Source organism: Aedes albopictus, unplaced genomic scaffold, assembly GCF_035046485.1.
Source record: "Aedes albopictus strain Foshan unplaced genomic scaffold, AalbF5 HiC_scaffold_589, whole genome shotgun sequence".
NCBI classification, from domain to species: Eukaryota; Metazoa; Arthropoda; class Insecta; order Diptera; family Culicidae; genus Aedes; species Aedes albopictus.
In genome coordinates, this window is record NW_026917408.1 from 1,353 (window position 1) to 20,016 (window position 18,664).

General features: G+C 39.8%; 1 protein-coding gene across 9 annotated transcripts; it reads right to left on the reverse strand.

The window, feature by feature from the left end:
- Positions 1 to 1,366: 1,366 nt before the first annotated feature.
- LOC115257082 (mannosyl-oligosaccharide alpha-1,2-mannosidase IA) lies at positions 1,367 to 17,822 on the reverse strand. Of its 9 annotated transcripts, none has more exons than XM_062843852.1 (2): positions 17,533 to 17,822; positions 1,367 to 7,892 (listed from the first exon to the last, which is right to left on the reverse strand). In XM_062843852.1, the coding sequence occupies exon 2, from the start codon at positions 7,881 to 7,883 to the stop codon at positions 7,227 to 7,229; it is 657 nt and encodes a 218-aa protein (XP_062699836.1). In that variant the 5' UTR covers positions 7,884 to 7,892; positions 17,533 to 17,822; the 3' UTR covers positions 1,367 to 7,226. The 9 variants fall into 9 exon arrangements, with proteins under 9 accessions (XP_062699836.1, XP_062699828.1, XP_062699835.1 ...); XM_062843844.1 differs by having other exon boundaries at positions 1,367 to 8,054; positions 17,533 to 17,821; XM_062843851.1 differs by having other exon boundaries at positions 1,367 to 8,054; positions 17,773 to 17,791.
- Positions 17,823 to 18,664: the final 842 nt, after the last annotated feature.

The following is an 18,664-nucleotide window of genomic DNA, read 5'->3' on the forward strand; positions in this document are numbered from 1 at the left end:
TTTTTAGGTTACTTACAGTTTCAGTTTTCTTCGTTAATTTTCCGTCTATTGTAACAATTTTGTCCTCAATGTTTTTGTGTTTTTCTTTTTTATGTATAAGAAATAAATAAATTTTACTATTAGGAAACAAATTCACGTGTGCTTGTCTTCTCACTTCGTGTAGCTTTGTGTCATGTCGGTCTACTAGAGAGTTAACAATAGTGTCAGTTGGGCGACAGCAAATAATTTATAGGAATGTATTGGTAGAATTGAAATTGTTTGGGCGGTACTGAACGACAAGGGTTCATCCGCTTACAACTACATTAAGCAAATAGACCGAATCCGGGCATACCACCAAATTATCCAAACGCGTGGATACAAACCCTTTGTGGATACAGAAAGTCTTTGGAGTTGGAGGGGTTATATATGACCCCAACATAGAAACGGCTGTATAAATTCACACATTTAATAAAACAGAACACTGTCTTCGGCAAAGTTGTTGCAAATTGAGTCCTCTATTAAGGGAAAATGGGAACATTTGTATTTGAGACTTTATTGACAGACTATCCTGAACACCATGAAGTTTGGAGAAACGAAATAATTGACATTTCAGTTGTTCTGAAAGGTGCATTTGGATATGGGTTACGTTCATATGTATTCATTTAACCTTCGTCAAGAATATCAAAAGGTGTTATAAATTCTGGGATGTTCTAGGTGCTCCAAACCGTCCAATAGTGAAGTCCATCTAATTTTCAAGAAAAATTTTATGTGTTTTCGTCATAAATAATAGCGTTGCATAATCTACTGGGATCCAAGACGCTCTTGAAATCTTCAATGTCTTCTATAGACACTATAGGGATATTCTAGGTCAGCCAAACTACCTTGAAGTTCAGCACTTCAGATCTACACTCGTAACAGTAGTCATATCTGTTATACTGAGTAACTTTGCATAATCAATCACGGTTACTGAACCAACCTGAAGTCTACTAGAAATTATTATAAACCTTTGGGACATTTAGGGTTGTCTAAACTCTCATATAATAAAGTCCTTCGAATCTACAAGAGTAATTTTAAGTGTTTTGCCATAAATAATAGCATTACCGCTGTTCACAATCTCGTGGGATACGTGAAGCTCTTGTAGTCGAAAATGTCATTTAGAGGCACTATGGGAATATTCCAGGTCAGCCAAACTATCTTGGAGTTCAAAACACTCGTAACAGTAGCCATATCTGCTATACTCCATTGCACGGTGACGTCAATAAGAAATTGCTCTCTTTCGCTCTTACAGGAAATTAGAAAACAACAGGACCAACACCTGTCAAATTTGACAGGTACTGGTCCTGTTGTTTTCAAACTCTCTAAAAGAGCGAAAGAGATAGAATTTCGCCGTGAGGTGGTCTATACTGTGTAACGTTGTGTAATCAATCGCGGTTACTGGACCAACCTGAAGTCCACTAGATATTATTATAAACTATTGGGACATTTGGGGTCGTCCAAACTGTCCTGAAATTTAGCTCTTGACAGTAACAGTAGTTATTTTCACAATGAACTATAACATTACATATCCTACTGTAATATGTAATCTTCCTGGTATTTCATGAGTCATTTCAAAATACTTTTGAGATATTCCAGATCAACCAAACTACTCCGGAGACCATAGCTTCAGGTCTACACATGTGATAATAGTTTTTGCGACTACGTTAAGTAGTGTTACATAATCAACTGTATTTACCAAAGTAGTCCGAGGAACAATAAGCATTGTTATATATTTTTGGGATATTATAGGTCATCCTTACTGCTATGGAGCACAGTTGATAAAAACAACCACTGTAACATGGGGTGATTTCGTTTTAGATAGTAACGTTGAACAACGAAATAGGATCCATGAACCTCTTAACTCTCAAGGGTCACTCCATGACAGTTTTGTCATAATTTTGGTCGTCCAATCTTTCATGGAGGGCACAACTTTATATCTACACTTGCAATCCTAGCCTGCTACACTGAATGATGATACATAATAAAGCATATTTAGTAATATTCTTCAAAGACTAGTAGGCATTCATTGTTCTGTACCGTTGAAATATTCAAGGTTGTTCAAATCTTTATGAAACTCTTTCTTTGAAATCTGCATTCGTTGTAGTCATTGTAAAGAATTGTTGAATCAGTTTTATTATAATTGTTATTATCTTATACCTACCTCTACTTCCTACAGATATATTTTTGTTTTCAGAAAATGTCCCATAAACAACTCACGTTTCATGTTTCTAGAGTCCTCAAAAAATCATTCAGAAAGCAAAAAAAATCTTCCAGGGAAAACCAACCATCATTCAGAATTGCACTATGATTTAAAAAATGCTTAGCAATTGAGAAAATATTATAAATACTAGTTTACATGATTTTGGGAAAAATAACTTGAGAATTCCTCCAAAATTTTCTATAATCTTTTCTGAATTTCTATAGGAATTGATAAATTAATTCAATGAATTCTAGAAAAAAAATCTATAACGAAGATTCTAAAAAAAAAAACATCCTGGGAGATTTTCTCTAAGAAAGGAAATTACTGAAGAACAGAAGAACATTGCATATGCTACATAGCAAGATTGACCATTTTTGGCACCAGGGCACTAGGAGCGTCCAAAGGATCACTGAATATTTGTCTAAAAATAATTTAAAAGAAATCCAGGACACGTAATGATTTTTGAATCATGACAAACACCTGGAATATGTTGGATTACTTGCATTTACAGGGCTGGTAGCAAAACATGATGCTCGAAATAGTTAATTTAGTGACCAATTTCTCAAAAATAGTGACCACATAGTGACATACAGATAGAAAAAAAGTGACTAAATAAATAGTGACTTTTAGCACACAAAAAACATTAGTGACTAAGAATTATTGGACGAACTTTATTCAGAAAATTCTGGAGTAACGCATAATGAACATTTTCTTAAGAAAACTTTCACGCTTATTCCAAAAAAAAATGTACAAAATCGCATGTATATTCAATTTTCTAGCATATATTATGCAGAACTAGATTGATCCAGATAGCCAAGAGGCTGATGAACTAGTAGACGTGTTGACCACATTAACTCTTAGGTCGGTACCAGCAGAAACTTTTTGGGACACATTGATGGAATTTCTTAGAAAATTATTGATGAAGTTTTCAGAAGAAGTTAAACGGATGTCATTGAGTGATTTTTTGGCTAAACCCTGATTGGTAAATACATTCTTGGCGATTTTATCTGAGGAATTTAAGAAGAAACGCTCAGAGGTTTATTGAACGAGTTTCTGAATAGATTTCTATGAACATAATTGCGGGTATTTTCTTCGTACTTGTGGTTGTGGACTGATTTCAGAGGAATTTCTTAGAGGGATGTTTGCTAAAATTTCCAAGAATGAAAATAAAAATATTACAACTTTCTTAGTTTGTGCCCTAGGGAAAGGCGATGCTTCGAATGAGGAATTTCTTATGAAAACTCGTTGGATGATTTTTTGGCGAAATTTATGACGAAAACATATGCATAGAAAATGAGTGAGAAAATTTCTCAAGTATGATTTTTTGAATAATTTTGCAAGAATCACTTCAAAATTTAAAAAAATAATTTGTGGAAACCAATAATAGTAAGGAATACGGCAATTTTGGTGGCAGTCTTGGAGTATTTCTCGGCGTACCTCCTTCGAAAATGTCTGAAAAATTACAGGGGAAAAACTAACGATCATTCTGAATATCCAAAGCAATGTTAGATGAACTTTTTTTTTTTTTTTTTGAAGAGTGACCAGGTGGAGCTGCAGGACAGCTGATAGCAAAGCCTGGACCCTTTCCCAACTTTCCCCCTACTAGGACCAATACTCACGATGGACTAGACGATGTCGTCAACTTGAGCAAAGTGTGTAGTAATTAGCATTGGGTCGTAGTAGTTTTTAAAAATATTGTTTTTAACTTTTCCCATCGCACTAGTGTTTTGATCGAATGGAAGCTCCAAAGATGATTTGATAATTGAACAATATTTCAATAATCGAAAATCTCCGAGGTCACTGGACAACATTCAGAGATAAAAAAAAGGGTGTCTATGTCTATGTTAACGCCTTCAGAGTACTATTCTTAAGAAATGAACAAAGAGCAAAACGAAAAAAAAATGTGTCGTAGCTAATTTTAAACATTTGATATTTCTGAAAATTATTCGAAGACAGCTACCAGAGCTACCGTTTTTAACCGATATGGGCAACTAGTTTTTCTGACAGCTTCCCCAAACAATATTCAGATAATATCCTCAATTATTTTATAATACATTCTGAAAATTATTTCAAGCTGATTACCAATAGTGTCAATAACCGATGTTAGTCATTGACAGCACCAGCATCATCCCCAAATAACTCTCATATTAGTGTTAGATAACACTTTTTGAGCTTCCATTCGATATTGTAAAGAAATTTGTCAAACCCTATTTGTCAAAATATAGTCAATAATGTATCAAATTGTGTTCCTAATTTCGCTAGTCGTCTTCTGCATATCTGTGATCATCTCAGTCCAAAGTAATATTATATCCATCGTAACCCTTAACATTGTCAACCGTCCTAAGTCCTAACTAAATTCCTGCTTTTTTTGATCAATGAAATAATACCATCTAAGATATAAAAACAAAAAAGTTCAGTCAACTGATTTTTGTCAAAAATAAAAATGATAATGATTATTTGTCAACTTTTATAAATTCACAAAAACCATAAAAATAAGAAATACAAATATAAACTCCTATAATCAACAGTTTTATCTTTACCTAATCAGTCCATAATTTTCTAATTGTAATGAATCTAATCTGTAAGGCTGTAAGTCAACTTATCCTAGCGTCCCCTGTCCTGTGTACTTTCCATTTCAAGTAATGAATGATGAGTGTAACGCAGAGGCCTCCCCTACCCACTCTTGCGTTACGTTAAATTTAACAATTATTGTTAAATTTGAGAAAATTCAATGAATGCAAAGATTAGGTATATGCAAGCTGAACTATAACTTGTCTTGAACTTGTGATAAATGCACAACGGATACTCCTTTGGTTCCCATTAGCACTTACGGCCGATTCCTTCACTTGCGCTCAACTCGTAAACCAGATATATCTAGCTCAAAGTCCAAGCGGTGGTGAATAAACTGGCACTAAAGTGCTAATGGGTTAAGCCCTCCCATCGCGTCAAGATTGAATATCCAGGGGGAGGGAAAGCAATGTTAGATGAACTTGTAACAAAATTTTAAATTTCTTTTAAATGTCTCATATTTTAAGAGTCTATGATGAAATTCTCAAAATATTTACAGGCTTGTTCATTCACTTCCTGGTGGATTCTTCGTCGCATTACGGGAGAAGTAGTTGGGCTTTTTGATGACTAGATTATCTGAAAATTTGGAAAGCTCAGGTTGGATAGTCTCAGGTTCAATTGAATAGTTATATTTTCTCCTTCATCAGGATTTTCGATGTATTTATTTTCTTCTTTTTCATGGAACTAGTGTTATTAGCTATCGTTTTCAATAACCTTCATAAATGTATGATCTGTCAGAATAAAAGTAAAACATCAGAAACAGTTTCTGTTATTTAAATTTGTCTGTGAAAAATAAATAGTCAAGATTTTTGGGAAATATCATCTTGAATATTTCTCAAAAAGTTTTGTTATAAATCATTCATTACTTCTACAAAAGCATACTGAAAGACCAACGAATATTTTTCGAAGGCAGAGTTATTCTTTGTTTGGGTATTTTAAAGAAAACATTTTATAAGTATGTGTTGTAAAAAAATATTCCAGGTATTCTTAAATGATTAAACCACTGTTTTTCAGGATTGCATTTGTCAGACATTCCTCAAAGAATGTTATCAGACTCACGCTGCCAGAATTTCTTCCAGGTACTGCTCCAGAATATCATACGGAAGATCTTGCAAGAAATTCAGAAATAAGTACATATATATTGCAGCAACACAAGGTTTTCAAATGCTGACTGAAAATTTCAACACGAACTCCGCCAAGAATTTCAGCAAGAATTCTAAAAATGCTTAATTAAATTTACCAGCAGTTAAAAAAAAACAATGATTGTTTGTTGTTGTCGAGGATTCCATCACACATTTCAGTTTAAAGTGGAGTCACATGAATCATATGCAAAAAAACACAACACTAATAATCAAAGTCAGTCTTTGTACAAATTTGATTGGTGAATTAGACAACAGACCTACGTACTAGACATTTTATTGTGTCCAGCTTCATTTTCATTATTTTCAATATCAACTCGTATTTTACTCACTGACTAGATTTCAGGACATTGAAAATAGTTGAAAATAGTGACTTTTTAACAAAAAAAGTGACTTTAGTTGAAAAGTCCTGAAAATAGTTTAAAGTCACTAAAGTGACTTACACGAAAATAGTGACCAAGCCACTAAATAGTGACTCGCTACCAGGCCTGTGCATTTATTTTAATAGCAACTATGACACAATCGTTATCCAGTAGCAAGGAAACCTGCCGAAATTTCAGTGAACAATATCCATATATGACAAAGTTATTGAAGAATGCAGAGATGTCGTGTTTTTTGGAGAAACCTTTTTGTTTGACTCTCTTTGTGCTTCAAAGTATACATAGTGAATAACAATGTTTTATTCTACCTTTCATTGATTAAGGAAACAATATTATCTACCAAAATTTCAAACCGCATGAAACAACAAATTTGTTTCATTCTGGCTAGGCATTTTTTTATCAACAACTGTGTAGTACGAAGTTAGCCCAGCTGTAAGTGAAAGCAATTCCTTAAATGTACCTCCACCGTCAGCTATGGCCAATTTCACCTGCCCTTGTGCCTTCCTGTCAGGAAAGAATGCACGTTATTCAGCTGAAAACCACGTCGTCTTCAGTCGATAACTCAGTCACTCGAATCCAAACCAAACGCCTTTCACGTAGTCAACATTCATCATTGCCGAAAATGCGAACCGCACTCTTTTGCAACCGGAGCGTAGCGCTGCGCTAGAGCACCTATCAACCGAACGAACCCCTTGGCTGATAAGATAACCCACGTCATTTCAAGTGTGCCTTACTCGGTCGGTAGGTACAAGACACCGATTGTTCACTTATACATTCTTACCCGGGCTGTGAAGTATGTACTCGGTCACAGAACTTTAATATTGACTCAATTGTTGCGAGTCAAGACCGATCACATTGACGAGGCTAAGATTTTTACCGAGAGGTGTCAATTCCATTCCAACATATTCAAACAGAGAAAATTTCCTACAAAGAAAGCTCACTTACCTCTTTGACTTTGTTCCGCTTCTCGCGCACCGCCGGATCCGAGTCTTCGCCAACGGACGAGTTGAAGGTGTGGAACATGCCACCACCCACCGTCGACCCCTTCGACGATGAAGAACCACCACCGGCCCGGACATCCGGTTCTTCCAGAATCTGAGGTGGTGCTACTACACCATCCGGACCACCGGCCATCGGTCCGGGTGCATCCCCTCCTCCAACCGGTCCCGGCACACCCGAGTCCAGAGCGTTATCGAACTCGGGCCCACCGGTTCGGGATTCGTCCAGATCGGGCTTCTCCAGGAAATCGTCCGGCAGTTCCTTCTGGATCTTCTCCTGCAGTTTGTCGCGGTCGTTCTGCTTGTGGGGATCTTCGTCGCCGTCCATCAGCCCGTGGGCCGGCGGTGGCGGCGGGATGAAAATTTCCGGCCCCGCCCGCTGGAACTGTTTGTACACTTTGAGCACCCGGTCCGCGCCGAAGTTGTCCGGCAGGAAGAAGAACCCGCCGAAGCACACGAAACCGAACGTCAGCAGCACCAGCAGGATGAGGCACTTTTCGCTGGAGCGGAACGAGCGCCGGACGGCGAGCAGCGGATTCGACGGTTGGCTGGTGCCGCCTATTCGCTGGTACGTGGGAAGCATGGTCGTTCGCTGCTGGGTGGGGGGCGGTGAGGTGGTTCAAGGTATTTTCTCTTTGTCACGTTTTTTGGGGGTCACCTCCTCCTATTGTGGCACTTTTTTGTTTGTTTGAATCACGCGAGCCGTTGTTGGTTGCGGCGAATTAGCTTTAGGAACCGGAACGAAACTCAGGGGCTGGGAAAGAAACGAGGATGAGCCGATAGGTGTGGGCACTTTCGATTTCACTTCCTGGTGTGTGCGCGAGTGTGTGCCAGATGTGGGAAAAAGCGATCGATGATCGGAACATCGGAACGTTTCGCGCAAGAGCTAACGGATCACAATTCATTAGAAGGGGGCTTGTGTTTTTTGCTATTGCTCGATTGTAGCCGTTTTGAGATTGTATGTTTTCGGCGATTGGATGATCAGTTTTTCGTAATGTACCACAAAAGACGGTTATGATTAGATAATGATGATGATAATTCACTGCTTCAAAAGTTTGAAATGGGTGGTAGCGTGATAGTGACCACCTATTAATCACTTTTTCAGGGCTATCGATAATCACCGCCAATTAAATTGCTATAGGCTTGATTGGACTCGCCTCGTATATTTCCTGTCGATTTTTGTCTATCGCATGCAGTATACCTTTTTCATAAAGCTTGGTTACACTCAACGAAGTAAATTATTCAATAAAAAGTAAATTATGCATCAAAATACCTTATGAATTTTACTCATGACTGAAATATAAGTTTTCGCGACATTTGCCCTAAAGCCATTTGGCCGAAAGGGTCATTTGGCCGAACGCTATTTGGCCGAATGCCGTTTGATCGAAAAATGAATGATTGAAAGAAGTAAATACTTCTGATGATCATATTGGTAGCTAGAATCGAGGCTAGAATGTTATCAGGAATTTGTCCTCACCACAGAATTCCTTCGATCATAATACTGTCAAATGGCATTCGGCCAAACGACCATTTTGGCCAAATGGCATTCGGCCAAACAACCATTTTGGCCAAATGGCTTTCGGTCAAACGGCGTTCGGCCAAACGACATTCGGCCAAATGGCAAGACACCGAAATATGTGGATGTCAGACATAAGTATACATTATGAACATCGATCGTGCGTATTATGAAACGTCCCAGTTTCTCTAATAATTATTCTCGAAGTTTCTCAAAATATGCCAACAGAATTCCTTTAGATATTTCTCCGAGAATTTCTTACAAGGAATTGCGCTATCCCAGTAGTAGGGTATCACGCCACTTGGGCGGTGGCTTCTATATTCGTCTGTTTGCCACTATAACTCAGTCAATTTTGAACCAATTGACTTGAAATATTGTACACGGGTAGATACTATACCTATCTCACCACATTCCAAAAGTTGTGACAATTGGTTCAAATTTGACTGAGTTGTAGTGGAAAACAGACGAATATAGAAGCCACCGCCCAAGTGGCGCGATTCCCTATTCCGAAAATAACTTCTGTAAAATCTCGGCAAAACTTCCAAGAAAAACTATTTAAGAAATTCCAATAGAATACCGGGACAAGGGTATGTGTCATTTGGCATAAGGTCATTTGGCATAATGCCTCTTGGCATGAAGACATTTGGCATAATGGACACTTGGCATAACAAAGGTGCATTTCGATTATGCCAAATGACCGTTATGCTAAATGTATTTATGTCCAATAACCTTATGCCAAACGACCCTATGCCAAATGACTTTATGCCAAATGACCCGCTACCCCAGGACAATATTCAAATTTTGGGAAGAACACTGAAAGCAATCCCCGAGAAATCTGAGGAGGATGACAGCAACAAGTTTCGGAAGTAACTATACTTTTAAAAAACAACATCTGATAGAATCTTCTAAGAGAAGCTCCAGGATAAAATCTGAGAGAAATTTCACGTAAAACTTTAAGAAAAGAGGAATCCCGCAAGAAACATTAACAAAAAATAAATCGAGAAACTTGTGAAGAAATTCTAGGAGAAATTCATGACAATTTATTGAAGTCATTACAGGAGGAGCTTCGGGAGAAGTTTTGTTAGGGTCTCTGGTAGCAATGCGTGGAGAACCCAGTGAAGAACTTTAGTGTAAATTCCAGGAATAACTTCTGTACCAAAAGTGGGTGAAATCCCTCGAAAATCTCTGAGGAAAACACCCGAAAACTTCTGCAAAAATCCCGGAAGAAACTCTAAGAGAAATTCGAAAATAACGATTTCTACATTTCATTTAAGAAGCAGAACAAAACTAGTTCAGAAAGCTGTCTAATTGCCTTGTAGGATGACTTTCACTCTTGCTCTCTTACAAAATAGTCGCGGTATTCTGTTTTTATCTGGTCATCCGTTGGTCATTGGGATCTCCCACGTGGTAGTGTGCAGCAGTTTGTGGCATTGTTCTTTGATGGATCACGCGTAATTGCCTCATCGGCCACAATGAAGCTGCGGCGGGGATCCTCATCGTAATATCTGGTGCTTCAGACGACATCCATCCAAAGCACAGCCTTGTCATGACTTGCAAGGTCATTTCCCGTGACTGTTTAGGCAGGTTCTGCAAAGGCCCTTCTTTTGAATTGCCTTCCACCGCTCGTCGATATTCAGCTCAACTGCTTGGACCTTCACCTTGCGAATGTGCATGAATGCCGGCACTATCTCTCCCTTTGTTTTTAGTTCTTGTACGACTTTTCCTGCATAGGAAGCTCGAAGCTCACCGCACTCGCCGCATTGACTTGCCTTTCCATAAAGAGCCCGAAAGTCTTCAAGTTAGTCAGCGGTTGCTAACTCTTGGAGGCAGCCCACTCCATTTTCATGGAACTTGTCAACTAACTCTTGCATCATCATTGGAGAGAAGTTGCTACCTTCAAGACTCAACAACCGCTAGCTAGTTTGGAGACTTTCCGGCTCTTTATGGAAAAACAAGTCAATGCGACGAGTGCGATGAGTTTCGAGCTTCCTATGCAGAAGCTTTGGTTGAACGGTTTCATAGCTCTCCATCGGCAGACCTCTGAGGTGTGGAAAACGCTATGTCAATTCTCTGTAGTTCAATAGTTGGCTCGTTGGCTGAGTAGGAACATGCAGCTGACGGTCCTGGCGTGACGAAGATCGAACTTACTGGAGCCACTCTTCACTGATATTTCCAAATCTACCTCTTGCGACATGGACTCTAACCCTAACCTAACTCTAACCTCTAACCCTGGAAATATCAGAGAAGAGTGGCTCCAGTAAGCTCGATCTTCGTCACGCCAGGACCGTCAGCTACATGTTCCTACCCGGCCAACGATTGAACTACAGAGAATTGGCACAGCGTTTTCAACACCTCAGAGGTCTGCCGATGGAGAGCTATAAAACCGTTCAACCAAAGCTTCTGATAGGTTTGGACAACCTTCGCCTCGGCGCACCGCTGAAACTTTGCGAAGGTGAACCGAACGATCTAATTGCAGCGAAGTGCCCTCTAGGGTATACTGTTTACAGGTGCAGTCGTAAATTTTCTCATGGCGGAGGCCTCCAGCAAAGAACATCTTATGAACGAGCAGCTACGAGATTACTTCACTATGGAGAATGACGGAATAACAAAAAACAGGGAAACCATGGATTCGGAAGAAGATTAGGGAGCGAAAAGAATACTCAAGGAGACGACACGACGGGTTGGAGACAGGTTCGAGACAGGGCCTCTGTGGCGAACGGACAATCCAGGTTTTCTCGTTGCGGCATGTTATGAGTCTGCAACGGAAGATTGCGAAGGAACCATCGTTAGAAAAACGCGTCCGTAAGCAGATCTACGACTATGAACGAAAAGGCTACGCGCATAGAGCTACGGCTACATACGCCGAGCTCAACAAACGAAATTGAATGTGTTTCTCCCCCTAGGAGTGGTTCAGCTTCTGAGAAAGCAGAAGGTTCGACTCATCTGGGATGCCAAGGTTACAGTACAAGTGCTTTCTTTCAACTCAATGCTACTGAAAGGCCCTGACATCAGAGAGATGTTCCATCAAATACAGATCAGGGAACAAGATCGGCTCTCTCAATGTTTCCTTTGACGCGAACGCCCTTCTGAGGAAGCACAGATCTTCTCTATGGATGTTGCGACGATCGGCTCCACCTGTTCGCCAGTATTTTTCGCCCAATTTGTTAAGAACCTCAACGCCCGAAGAGTTCTCCGAGCAATATCCACGAGCTGCGATCGCCATTACCAAGCTCCATTATGTGAACGGTACGTACATGAAACGGTAGAAGTCGTGAACGAGGTTAAACACGTCCGTTCAAGAAGAGGCTATGAGCTTCGAAACTTCCTATCCAACTCCGCAGAAGTACTGACAGCTATTGACGCAGAATCAGCAGAGACAGTGAAGGAATTGGCTTTGGAGAGGGAAGAGAATACGGAGTCAATGTTGGGGATGTAATTGATGCCCAATTTGGACTATTTCACGTATACGGTGCATCTCCGAGAAGATCTGCGCTTCGTATTCGACGATGAACAATACTGAATGAAATACTGAAGATTGTCATGGGCCTATTCGGCTCTTTAGGCCTGATTTCATTCTTCCTCATCCAAGGAAAAGTCATAATCCAAGGAATGTGGGCGTCTGGTTTAGGCTGGGACGATTCAACCAGCGAACAATTTGTTCAACAATGGCGATAATGGATGGATTGCAACGATCAACTCGGTTTTGGACAAACTAAGAATTCTCCGAGGTTACTTCTCCGCTCCCTTCTGCAGTAGCAAAAGTAGGTTGAAGATCCACGTTTTCGTCGATGCCAGTGCGTCGGCATACTACTGTATCGTGTACTTCCGCTTATTGAGCGAGACTGGCATTGTGGCCCTAGTCGGATTTCTGGCGTACCAAATGGTTTGCGGAAGTACGGGATCTGAAGGTGGGAGATTTCGTTTTGATAGTTGGACGAACAGCACGTTACCAGTAGATCAGTGGACGTGTAGAAAAAAAACAGTACCAGGAAGAGATGGACAAGTTCGTCAAGCACTAGTACGCACAGCATCAGCAGTGTTCAGAAGACCTGCGGTGAAGCTGGCTCTACTGGACATCGTAGGGAGCAGTGAACCTGATGGCTCTCAGCATGGTGGCTCCACAGAGGAAGCAAAACTCCCCAGGTTCATGGGTGGGGGATGTTACGATGAGAATCCCCGCCACAGCTTCATTGTGGCCGATGAGGCAATTACGCGGCCACAAACTGCTGCACACTACCACGCGGGAGACCACAATGACCGACGGATGACCAGATAGAAACAGAATACCGCGACTATTATGTAAGAGAGCAAAAGTGAAAGTCATCCTAAATACAAGGCAATTATACAGCTTTCTGAAATAGTTTTGTTCTTAGAATCAAATCAAATCAAATCAAAATCAAATCAAATCAAAAAAAAAATCAAAAAAAAAAAAGCAAAACCTGGTTTGCTGATAGAGTTTGGGAGCACTCGTACACCGGCCAAAGAAAAGTGATAATTAGTCATTCCTGGGAAAGGTCTGAATTATGCAGAATTTGTAGAGGAATTTAGCAGAAGCTCTCGGAGGAACTTTTGGAAGGATTTACTAGAGAACCTTTTAAAGAAATTCGCGCAGCAACTCACGAAGGAATTTTCAAAAAATTACTAATTTCTTAAAGAAATTTTTAGAGTATCTGGAGTTTCTCTAAACAATTCTTCAGCAAATTATAAATACTCGTAGTTTCTTTAAAAAAACTAAAAGGTGTTTCTGAAGGAACTCCCGATTAATTTCTTAGTGGGAGTTTTGACAAAGTATTTTTATGAATACTCGCAAAGAAACTCTGAAAGTAATTCCGAATGGACCTCTTGGAGGATTATTCGAAAGAATGTCCGGTGAAACTTTTTAAGCCTCGTAGCCGTGCGGTTAGGGTCACCAAGCTTCTAATCGCACCATGCTATGGGGTGAGGGTTCGATTCCCGCTCCGGGCGATGAAACTTTTCGTGAGACTAGTTTCTTCTCCGTATCCACTGGTGCATGCTCCGTGTGTCCCTTGTCTAGTGTTAAGTTTCATTCAGTCTGTGCAGCCTCTGGCTGAAGACGGTGTCCGCGTCTTTTTTAAATTCGTGAACGAACTATCAAGGGAAATTCAACTTTTTGGATATCCAAAGAAACTTCAGGAGGGATTTCAGAGGCGAATGAACTAGAAGGTTTAAAACCTTTTTAATCTTTTGGAGAAATTCTTGGAATCAAATGGAGCTTGCTGAGTAAAATTGATTGACCATTCCAGCCAAGGAAAAGTGATAATTAGTCATTCCTGGAAAGGTCTGAATTATGCAGAGTTCCTAGGGGAAACTGAGAGAACCTCTCGGATGAACTCTCGAAAGATTAGCTAGAGGACCTTTTTGTAGGAATTTTCGAAGTAATTCTTAAAAAAAAAAAACTTTCCAGAAGGAATATTCGGGAGGATTTAAAAAAAAAATTAAGGTATTCCTGAAGGAGCCCATGCAATTTGTGAAAGAGATTCTAAAGGAATTCTCGGGGGTACTCTTGATAGAACTCCAGGAAGAACTCCTGAAAGAATTTCCAAGGGAACTTCAACTTGTTGTTGGATGTCGAGAGGAACTTCAGAAGGGATTTCTGGGAAAAACTTTTTGAGTAATTTTCGGAGAAACTTCTTAAGCAATTTATGGCAAACCTTTGGAAAAATTATCGGAGAAACTCCAGAAGACACTCTAGAAGGAAACATTGATAAAAAATATTTAAAAACGTATTTTTCCTAATAATTTACTCATAAATTTTGGAAGAAACATCTATTGAATGAATTCTTCAATGAATTTCTTTGGTTTTTTTTTGGACACAATGACCATAGAATTTATGCGGAAATTTTCATTAAAATTCCAAAGAAATCTTTTGAGAAAATTCCTAGGGTAACTCCGGTTGGGGTTCATTCAAATATTACGTAACGCAAATTTTTACAATTTTAGACCCCCTCCCTCCCCCACGTAACAGCATTTGTATGGAAGTTTTTGAAATTTTGTATGAAGCGTAACACAGCTCTAGACCCCCTCCCTCCCCCATTAGCGTTACGTAATATTTGAACGAACCCTTGTTGGAAAGCAAATACCGGCGATGCACGACAACAAACAAATACGTCAATGAACTTGAAACGGGACAATTGAATTGAAACAACGCGAAGAATTGTTTTATTTTGTTTAGATCGATTGTCCGAAAATAAAATTTAGAACGAACCGGTGGAAATGCAAAATTCCATTTGATCTATTTAACTGTCAAAGTTTGGAATAGAACGCATCCGCTGAAAACGACCTAAGATGGTTCTACAAACTTCTCCTGCTGCTTAGTGATCCGAATATTCTCCGATCATTTAAACATTCAAAGTACACATATTTTTCTCCGGAACACGTTTATTCTTCGCGAAAACTAGCCAACCAAGTACAGCTGTCTTGATGCCTACTATTGAACTTTCTCTCCACCGACATTCCTTACAATTCGCATCTCTTTTCCTTGATTCACCTTCATCAAACTTCTGTTCCTCCGAGCATGCAAATAAACTTTTTAAGAGGTTCTTCGAACTCATCAAGGGCGAATAGTCTCATGAATAAGCATAAATCAGCTGGATGCTTCTGAGACTCGCGCAGAATGCCAGTTTCTAGGTATCTAAGCTCGGAAACTGCTCAACGAAATCGGAAACTGAAAGATCATAGTAGGAGTTTCATCACCATCATCATCATCATAATCCGCATCCCCGCATCGGGGGTCGTCTTTCGCCCACACTCACGAACACCACGGAGTCAGCTAGAAAGGAGGCCAAGTCACCACCAGAAAAGCATGAACATCGATTTCACGCTTCTTCGAAGTCCGCGGAGACAAAGTTCACTTTCGAGGTCGAAAAGTAGGCTCTGATTACATTAGTCAAAGAACACGTCTTCTTAATCTTCAATCTTCTGTGCACGAAACTTCAATCACAGCAGGCTTGTTATCGGATCTTCTTCCAGCAGTTTCTTCTCAATGATTATTTACAAGTTTACACATTCTTGGTAATCCCTCGCTTACTTTGATGCATTGCATCCGCGGTTTGCTGCTGCTGTTTACTAATCAAATTTCGACCTAATCAGATTAATCCGTGTTGTTCGCACCAATACTCTTGCAAGAAATTGTGCACTAGGGTGTTCCAGAAAAAAAATCAATGTTTAAAATCTAAATGCCAAAAAAGGATATTCAGTGCTAAAAATGTCATTTCGACATATCTAAATTCAACCACCTACAGCTCATTTTAGAAGCTGAACTTGTGAATACGGTGTAGTGACCTGATGTTTTTTAAGCTCGACTTCCCACACAAAACCACAAATAATTGAATTTTCATTTCATTTATATAAGGAAGAATAACCCCATCAAATTTTCTTTAGAACACGTTTATTCTTCCCAAAACAAACCAACAAACTGGCATTTACATTTTGAATCTGATTGAATGACTACTACGATTAAACTTTACCTACGCCGGCGTTCTTTATAATTCTCACCTATGCTGCCTAATGTATTCGCTCTTGTAGTTTCCTGAACAGGAACATATTTATCAAATCTTATATTTATTATATTTAATGAAACTCAACATATATATATATATACATAACTGAAAAAGATGGATAATTAGTGAAATTCCGAAAAAATCCACAGCTCAGGTGAGAGTTGAACTCACGACCCTTATTTGCTAGACAAGTGCTTTTCCAAATATGCTACTGAGCCAATTAATGACACGGCATTTTAGTTGTCATAAGATAATTCAAATCTCATCGAACATGTTTCATCCTTCCCTTAACTTGCACAGCAAATTTATCCATCTCCTATGTTCACATGTATATGAAGAGCGAGCAATTTATTTAGTGTTGAAACTGTTGCATATCCTACAGGCATCTCTTCTCCATCCACTTGATGAGGAAGAACAAATAAAACGTGGAAGGCCATCAAACTTGTCGTTTGCTCTCCTTTATTTACGACAGATTACTACAGAAGAGGTAGAAGCTCGAAAATGACTTAAGGGTAAAGTCTTCGGTATACCAATCCGTGTGGTCAATTAATGATATTTAATGAAACTCAACATATATAGATCGACAAATTAAGTCACGGAAAACCGCTCTTTTTCGAATATTAAGGTAAATGTCACGGACTATATTAGAGAAAATGCCAATGATGATATTCATGGTGAATATCAGTAAGGAAAAACAATTTAATGATCTAATGCATCTTGTCACTAGTCTTTAATTTGAAAATAAAAGAGAAGGTCGATGAAGAGAAATCGATCATGTTACATTCGCCCTTATTTAAACTCAATCTTTAAAAATGAAATGACAGCTCCCGAATTTTCAACCATTGATTTTTTTTGGACACCCTAGCGTGCACCCCTCGGTGAGTTTTGGTTGGGAATCCCACACGACCGCACTTCATTCGCAAAGCATCCAATCCGGTTCTGTGTATGTTCTTCGTCTCGCACGGAAAAGGGAACAACGATGGAAAGACCCAAAAATCTTCAATCACTACTTTTGCACACCCCGACCGGATGATCGGATCCGATCCAATCGAACGAAAAATCGTTCCCACGGAATCACACACAACACTCCGCAGCGATTTTCTTTCCTCCTCGTAGGTACACACACTCGCGCCGTCGTCGCGAGTCACGAATCGCAATTCTACACCCCACGCAGTGGCCAAAATTTTGTCACTCACGCAGTCAATCCGGAGGAATGAAGAAAAAATAATGAAACGCGAATGCTGCAGGCGGAAGGCAAACACACTCGTCGCGAACCGTAGTTTCTTTGATTTGAGACGGAATTCCGCTAAATTACTAAGGTAATTTACACACACGCGAGCGCACGCTCTTGAAAATTAAACTTTAATTTGTAGGGATTTTTCCCTGAAACAAAATGCTCTGGTATTTTTCTGTTTCCGATTTTGTCTTTCACAGACCTTCCACCTGCAACGAAATCGCCATTACGACTGGCTGGAGGAAAAGAACGCGAGCGAAGCAAACGAACAAACGGCACACACAAGAGAGACCGACGTCAGCAGACAGAGCTTCGAGGGAGAGCTGGCGTCGCCCAACGCCAACGGAGTCGCGAGTAAGGTTGCCATTATGCCGGATTAAATTTCCCCTTCTGCAGTTTTCCGGGTTTTCAGCTCTCCGGGAAATCAGCTCACGCATCTCCCGCTTCACTCCCATCCACACGCAGAACTCGATGTACACAGCGCAACGAGTAACTTTCACGCAGCGACCGAAAAGACAAAAGAATTTTCACACAGATTTGTGTAACACCGGATCAACACAAAAAATGTGCTGATCCGGTGTTACACAAATCTGCGTGAAAATTCTTTTGTCTTTTTGCTCGCTGCGTGAAAGTTACTCGTGCGCTGTGTTGTTTCATTTAAGGGTGCAGGGTATGAAAAACGGATCACGCCGAAAAACAAACGCTTTGTCCTAAGCGGTGCATATTGGTAATAACGGCGCTCCGCAACAAACGTATGTCAGGCGATGAGAGCAATAAAACAAACATCACTTGACGTGCGTGTGCTGATATTCCGGCTTTTCTGCTGAAATTTTTGACCCACATCATCAAACTCATAAGCATTTGGACGAATTAAGACTCTTGCAAACCTCAGAGTCGAGTTTCAGTTCTAAAACAATGCGAAAATCACGATGTGAATAGAACGAGACAAATATTCCTACCGTTTTTGTTGTGAACAAACTTAGGAGCGATTTTGTCATTATCTGCTAACGAAAAAACAAAGCGTTGTTGCCGTGCCTTCTTTGTTGCCTATTTTTCGCTTGCGGTGGCGTATTCTGCGTACACTGCTCCCATCG

Excerpts from the sequence above, each read along its gene's own strand:
- LOC115257082 (XM_062843852.1), bottom strand. The coding sequence starts at position 7,883 with ATGCTTCCCACGTACCAGCGAATAGGCGGCACCAGCCAACCGTCGAAT.